At 29.8% G+C, this 7,591-nt stretch overlaps 1 protein-coding gene and 1 long non-coding RNA gene across 2 annotated transcripts in view; both read left to right on the top strand.

Moving 5' to 3' along the window:
* LOC101510134 (uncharacterized) overlaps positions 1-2,765 on the top strand; it is a 4,884-nt gene extending 2,119 nt beyond the window's left edge. The window contains exons 2-4 of the mRNA XM_004514797.1: positions 1,046-1,910; positions 1,999-2,171; positions 2,221-2,765. Of these exons, the coding sequence (XP_004514854.1) occupies positions 1,046-1,910; positions 1,999-2,171; positions 2,221-2,765 (1,583 nt within the window). The remainder of the gene's footprint in view (positions 1-1,045; positions 1,911-1,998; positions 2,172-2,220) is intronic.
* Positions 2,766-2,954: 189 nt separating this feature from the next.
* LOC140920826 (uncharacterized) lies at positions 2,955-4,155 on the top strand. The gene is made up of 2 exons (XR_012163390.1): positions 2,955-3,771; positions 3,890-4,155. It is a non-coding gene; the product is annotated as an uncharacterized lncRNA (long non-coding RNA).
* Positions 4,156-7,591: the final 3,436 nt, after the last annotated feature.

Raw genomic sequence — 7,591 nt, 5'->3', positions numbered from 1 at the left:
ATCATTATAAAAATTATAACTTTATAATTAAGTACTCTAAAACATGTATGGCATTGGACGTTTTCATAACAAACATATTGCTCAAGGTATGATAATAAAAATATAACTCTATAATTAATTTCATCAAAATAGAGATATTACTCAAAAGAAACAATCAAAGCATGATAGTTAATTTCTTTACGATGAAAATAAAATCGATATTTTTCTTTTCAGACATCCAGATATCATATCAATATCTTACGAATCGCTAATTTAATATCTAGCCTAACTCTACATGGGGAAAAATCCCTTACCTTGGACGCTTTCCTTCCACGTACCACTATATAGCCCTCGAAAATCTCACCAAGATGAATAAAAGTTTATAGCTTCGATCAGAAAGCGAGAGAATGTAAGGATGGTTGTTTGAGTGGCTTAGAAAATATTTGAGATAAATGTAATGTTGGTAATGGCGTGTGAGTGATTATGACTTATTTTCATCTACTGTAAGTTTAATCGTGTCCTAAGAAGGAGAGGTGTATGTGACTAATAAAGGAGGCATAAAGCTGATCAGAGAGAATGAATAATTCTCTTCATTGAGTTTAAATGCACACATGGATAAAGAATTAAATTGGAATAATGCCATTCAATGACCCACCGTTAAGAATTAATTGACATTCATGTATTTATTCTTGCTAGTTACACATTTGAATGGACACAATATAAACTAAATTTTATAAAATATAGTTATAAAAATAGTAGTGTGAATGATTCAATTTTGACTTAGTCAAAATTGGCTTGGTCATTGTTCACTTTAAGACAAATATTTTTACGAGTTTTAATTAGTCAATAATAAAAATCCCAATAATAAATTATTTAATATGAAAATACTTTATCAAATAATTAAACATTCAAAGAATAATTATCTTACTATCGTCACACTAAATTAATAAAAGGATAAACAAAACTAACGATTTTAAATTAATTAATTAAAAAAAAGGGTGATACATAATGCATATTGAGAAAAACATATGTGATGGTATTATTGGGACTCTTTTGGACATATCAGGAAAGACAAAAGATCATGTAAATGCTCGTTACGATCTGCAAGATATGGGAATTAGAAAGGAACTTCATCCAATAGAGATTGGCGGAGGTCAGACAAAGTTTGCAAAGGCATCTTTCTCAATGAATTCCCAAGAGAAGTCTACTTTTTGCAGTGTTTTGAAGACTGCCAACGTACCCGATGGTAGTGCTTCTAACATTTCAAAATGTGTGCATGTTGGCGATAAAAAGATATTTGCCTACAAGAGTCATGATGCACATTTCATGTTACACTACTTATTACAAGTAGCAATAAAGAGCACAATGCCAAATCTAGTGGCTGGACCTTTAATTCGTCTTGGGTCCTTTTTCCGCTCTTTGTGTCAAAAAGTTATCCAAGTGCAAGATTTGTATTATCTAAATGGAGAGATTGCTGAAATACTTTGTCAATTGGAGATGGTTTTTCCTCCAAGTTTTTTTGATGTAATGGTTCATTTGTCTATTCATCTTGTATATGAAGTTAGATTGGGTGGTCCTGTTCAATTCCGATGGATGTATCCCACAGAAAGAAACTTATGTAGACTTAAAACTTATGTTCGTAATAGAGCTCATCCAGAAGGTTCTACTGCTGGGGGATATTTGGCTGAAGAAGCTTTGACTCTTTGGTCAAGATATTTGCATAAAAGTGTAAATACAAGGCTGAATAGAATGAGTAGAAACTATGATAACAATGATTCTTGCGAAGTAGATTCAAATGATTACTTTTCAAGTATTGGCCGACATTTAGGAGGGAAGCAAAATGATAAATTATTTTCAATAGACTCAACATCAAAAGCTCAAGCCCATCGATACATATTGTTCAATTGCGATGATATTCAAACATACATAAGGTACCATAATATTTATTGTTTATACCATACTTATAATCAAAACATATCTTAGATTTATTTTTAACAACTAATATTGTTACCTTTGTAGAGAGTACGATGAATGTGTTAGTAGTCACACTAAAGGAGGAAGGTGGATCAAGGCCAAAAGACAAGGTCAAGATTTTAGTGAATGGTTTAAAATTCGAGCCTTGGAAAATGATGTGTCAATTCACCTCAAAGCATTATCTAGAGGTCCAAATGTTGTTGCAAAGAGGTTTTCAGGTTACCTCATCAATGGTTATAGATTTCACACTATGAAACGTGATGCAAGACACAACTCAAAATTCTGGTGTAACTTTGGTTTCTTTGACCGAAAGTTTTGCAAGTTCTAAGGATGAAAATCCTAAGACAGATCATGTCACTTACTATGGAGCAATTAATGACATAATTGAGTTAGACTATTATAGCCAACTCAAATTTGTGTTGTTTAAGTGTGATTGGTTTGAGGCTAAAGAAGACAAATATGGGCTTACTTGTGTACATTTCAACAAAAAATATTATCAAAATGATCCATTTGTTCTGGTGTCTCAAGTCCACCAATGTTTTTATGTGCAAGATCCTTTCGATGAAAATAAACATTATGTTATGAAAATCGTTCCTAGAGATCTATTTAACATGGGTGACCAATCAAATGCTACAGCTCAAGAAGAATATTTGGACGATCCATTTTATGATATTGGAAATATAAATGCATCAAATAATGAAAACGACCTCAATTGGGTTAGGGAAGATATTCCAGCAACAATAGTTGAGAAACTTGTAGATGTTATAAAGGAATTCGAAGAAGAAGATGATTATGACTTGGATGATGAATAACTATTAATCTAGTCTGCAAATGTTCTATTGGCTTGTTTTTATATTCCTCTTACTGTTAGTATCTTGGTGCCATCATATTGGCTTATTTTTATATTCCTCTTATTGTTTTATTTATGCTTTAAGTCTCAATACATTAAATTGTTTATTGTCCTTTTACTAATATTTTATTTATTTTTCTACAGAAAATGAATAAGGAAGCAAGGTTAAAACAAAAGATGAAAGTTCAAAACCAAGGTGAAAGAAATACTTCCAAGTTTGAGCTACTTCAAGCAAGATCAAGCAATGAATTACTAAGGAGATTCAAAGTCAAGCGTGAAAAGATAATGAGAGGCATTGGAGTAACTAATGAAGATATGGTTGGAACCAAAGAACCCATTGGCAAGCAGAACAATCCATCAACTAATAAGATTAGTTCCAAGGCTATAGGGTTAGACAAGCAAATTCAAGGAGTCAAGCATCCTTCAATTAAGATTGCACCTCAAGCACAATTCAAGTTATCAAATTTTGCAGCAATTGATCAAAGAAATATATCTTCAAATAAGGATCTTTGTTCAACAAAAAAGAAGTTTGACAATGTCAAGAAAGTTTCAAATGAAGCATCAATGACTAACAATCAAGGATCAAGAAAAAACCAAGATCCAAAAGGTCCCATTATGAATTAAAGAAAATCACCTTTGCAGAATCAAAAAGCCAAAAAATGTGTGGAGAATGAAGAAGTTCAATCACCAATGAAAAAGGCATTGAAAGAAAATGACATTTCAAGAACAAAACAAAAGGCCAAAAAAAGGATGGAGAATGAAGATGACGAGGAAATGACAAGTCAACAAAGTGCAACAAAGAAAACTAAAAGAATGCCCGTGCAAATCAATGTTAATTGAAGATTTTCTTAAGAAAAATAATGAACTTGATGATGAAGAAGAGTCGGGAAATGATACAGGAAGTGAAGATAAAGAATATGTCATGGAAGAAGAGAATGAAGACCAAGATGAAGATGATGAATGTAATGGTAATGATCAAATATTAATTTGTCATATATATATATATATATATATATATATATATATATATTTGTGACTCATCTTTAGGATTTTATCTTATCTTATGTAAGCTTAATGTCAAAATAGGGACACCTAAGAAAAAAAAACAAGGGGACCAACTCAGTGCTTGAATATACAAGGAAGAAAATTTCATATAGAAGTCACCTTAGACAATGACGGAGAAGTGATAGGACCTAACGACAAAGTTGTAACTGACTTGGGGTATTTCCTTAGCACAATCGCAAGGAATTCAACTTTTTGTTCCTTGATTTATACAAACTTTAAGAAAGTGTATAAAAATCACAAGGAATGTATATGACCTTATATTCAGGTATAAAAGTTTAATTTTCATATTTTATTTGATAATCAATTAGTTATCACATGTTGATCACAACAATGTTTTTCAGAGTAAATTTATCATTCCTAAGAAAGGAAAGAAAGCTGTTTTTTCTCGAATAAATGATGCATGGAGACGTTACAAATGTTATATCAAGAGGACACATTTTTTGAAATACTCAACCTTAAAGGAAAGGTTAAAAAACAAGCCTGAAAACATACCAGAACCTCATTTCAAGAAATTGCTGAAATATTGGAACAATAGTATCATCCAAGTAAGTGTGTACATATTTTACATTACTTTTAGTTACTCTGTGTTGTATAGAATCTTTTGTATATATATCTTACTTTAATTTTTTTCACTTACATTGTAGAATATTAGCAAGAAAAATGTTGTCAATAGGGCTAAACAGAAGTTTATGCATCGAATGGGGCCAACAAATTTTGCTAGAATTCGTGCAAAAGAGGTACACTATTTATTCTTATTTATGTGTGTTTGTTATATATAAATAACAAGTTATTCTAACAAATTTTTATAACCAATTTTACCAATAAAGCGTGCAAAGAAGGAAAATGTGGAGGAAGTCACCCAAGCTGAAATGTTTGTGATAACTCGTCAGCAAAGAAAAGAAAAAATTGATGAAGAAATAGAGAATGTCATTGTATGTTTTTCTTCTCATTATATATTTTTAATGTCTAAATTTTCAACTTTTAACATTCATTTTTTTTTTCTATCAGGCAAAACTTCAAGATTCAATTCAAAACTCTACTGAGCCTCTTGATCAAGCCTTTCAGTCATTGTTCGGTAAAGAAAAGTCCGGTAGAGTTCGTTGTTATGGAAGAACATCTACACCAACAATGTTAAAAAAAAATGAAGAGATTGCTAACATTAAGAAACATTATGAAGGTGAAATTAGTAGCATGAAGGAAAGGATGGAAGAATATGAGTCATTTACAAAGAAAATGATGGAAGCATATGAGGAACTTCTAAAATGTGTATTGAAGCAGCAAAACCCAAGTTTAAGTGAAATTGCTGTTGATAACCTGATGGGACATGCATTAGGTATTGCAAATAGTGCGGCACTCCATTCTTCTACATCAACCCATGTTCCTGAAAAGGTATAAGTATATTAGTTTGACTTACTTAACTATGATATAATTAAGTTGATTGATTGCTATGATTAGGTATCTTGTAGACTTATAAATTGTTGGTATTTAGCACTTGTCATATGTTGCTAGTCTTTTCTTGTAATAGGTAGTTTAACATACCTAAATAATGTAAGTTTGGATAATGCATAGTTGATCTAGTCTAAAATTACCTATGGCTAGTTACATAAAGCAACATTGACAAAGATTAATTAGTTGTTGGTCTTTAGATATGATTGATTTCTCCTAGATTCAATATATATCAAACATTCTAAAATCTTAGTTCCTTTGCGTTAAAACACTAATTTTGTTGTTGCGATGAAAAATTGTGATTCATTTTTTTTTTATTATTCTTAACTATAATTTTATATTTTCCCTTTTATTTATATTAATATAATTAATATAATAACTTTTCAGGTTGGACTTGAAGATCATCACCAAGATACATGAAGCTAGTTGAATGTGTCGAAGACTTGGTTGTTTTTTGGAAATGCAAATTTTGGTTGTTGCATTAGGAATAAAAAAACTTGTTGGTTTTTTACAACTTTGATAACATTTGATCTAATCATGTATTGGTTTATTTTGGATTTCTAGTAATATTTGTGTTACAATATTTTGATGAGACAATTGTTTTTCTTCGTAATATATACTTTAATTAAAATTTGATTATGTTTAACTCTTTTGTGTTTTGTTCAATAACAATGATTTAATGTTCAATTATTGATTACAAGCAATAATGATTAATTATCGATGTTTGCCTAAAAAATGAAAGTGCATGATAAACATATAGGCAACAAGTAGAAAAATGTAGACTAAATAAATTGAATGTTTATGGTCAAAAAGTATAGACAACATATAAAAAGTGTGGTTTAAAACATTTTTATCACCGTGGCCTAAACAAATAGGCAACATTTAAAATTTTTTCGACTAAACATGTTACCAACGTTTCAATAATCGTGGTATAAAGTTATATGCAACACATATAAATCTATTGCCTTACACAAAAAAATGTTGCCTATGCTTTTGACAACGTTATAAATTTGTTGTCTGAAACATAAATAATATACACAAAACCGTGGCCTAATTGTATATGCAACATTTATAAAATGTTGACAAAACCAATTCATAAAACCGTGGCCTGAAACATTTAACCAAACTGTGGCCTCTTTGAATGTATTCACCAACGGTTTTTTAGAATTTGTAGGCAAAAATAAAAAACCGTTGCCTTAAAGAATAGGCCACGACCACCTACGCCACACTTTGTAAACCATTGTCAAACTGTTGCCTAACCTTTAGGCCATAGATTTTTTGATTTACACCATACTTTTTTATTGTTGCCACAACTTAAAAATGTTGTAGTGAATCTAGTATCAATGAGTGTGAATTGATAATATTTAATAATTTATTATATACTGCCCCCACATCGTAAAATTCTCGGATCCGTCTCTGCCTTACAATATATACAGTTGAAATATATAATGTATTTTTTTTTGTTATAATTTGAATGTTATTTTTACAAAAATATTGTCGGGGGGTTTTAGGGTCGACATGACCACCTCCAAAGAATGCTCCATCACAGAAAGTCAGTCAACCTTGTTAATATTATGAAATTCTAGTGACTAATTTGAAAAGTTGAAAGAAGGAAGGATATTACAATAAATTAACTTAAAAGACAATGAGAACAATTGGCCCTAAATTAATTATACATAAACTCAATAATATAAGGAAAGTTAAAGACTAATTTGAGTTTAAAAAAATTAATGAATTAATTCTATAGAATAGAATGATAGAAAGGATTGCAATAGGGGTATTACAATAAATTAACTTAAAAGACAATGAGAACAATTGCCCCTAAATTAATTACACATAAACTCAATAATATAAGGAAAGTTAAAGACCAATTTGAGTTTAAAAAAATTAATGAATTAATTCTATAGAATAGAATGATAGAAAGCATCGCAATAGGGTTTTGCTTATAGAAAAAAAATATATTAGATAGGTTTTTATTTGATTATCCTTTTTTTTTTTTTTATTTATGTTAAATTTAAGAAAAATAATAGCCAAAAATTTAATTATCATCAATTCAAAAAAGTTTGAATTGGTGTCCATACCTATTCACCGACGGATTCAATTCCCAGAACCTGAATCTAGATGTATTAACAAAATTAATGAATTGGACCCTTTCAAAAGTACAGATTAAGAAAATTAAATTTACAAAACATTTTATTAAAAATATTGAAATAATATATTTTATTTGTACAATGTAATGTATCTTTTGTGAAGGATGTAATATTTTTCTTATTATAT

Source organism: Cicer arietinum, chromosome 6, assembly GCF_000331145.2.
Source record: "Cicer arietinum cultivar CDC Frontier isolate Library 1 chromosome 6, Cicar.CDCFrontier_v2.0, whole genome shotgun sequence".
In the NCBI taxonomy this organism is placed as follows: domain Eukaryota; kingdom Viridiplantae; phylum Streptophyta; class Magnoliopsida; order Fabales; family Fabaceae; genus Cicer; species Cicer arietinum.
The sequence above is the reverse complement of the archived record's forward strand: the minus strand, read 5'-3'. Positions and strand labels throughout refer to the sequence as shown.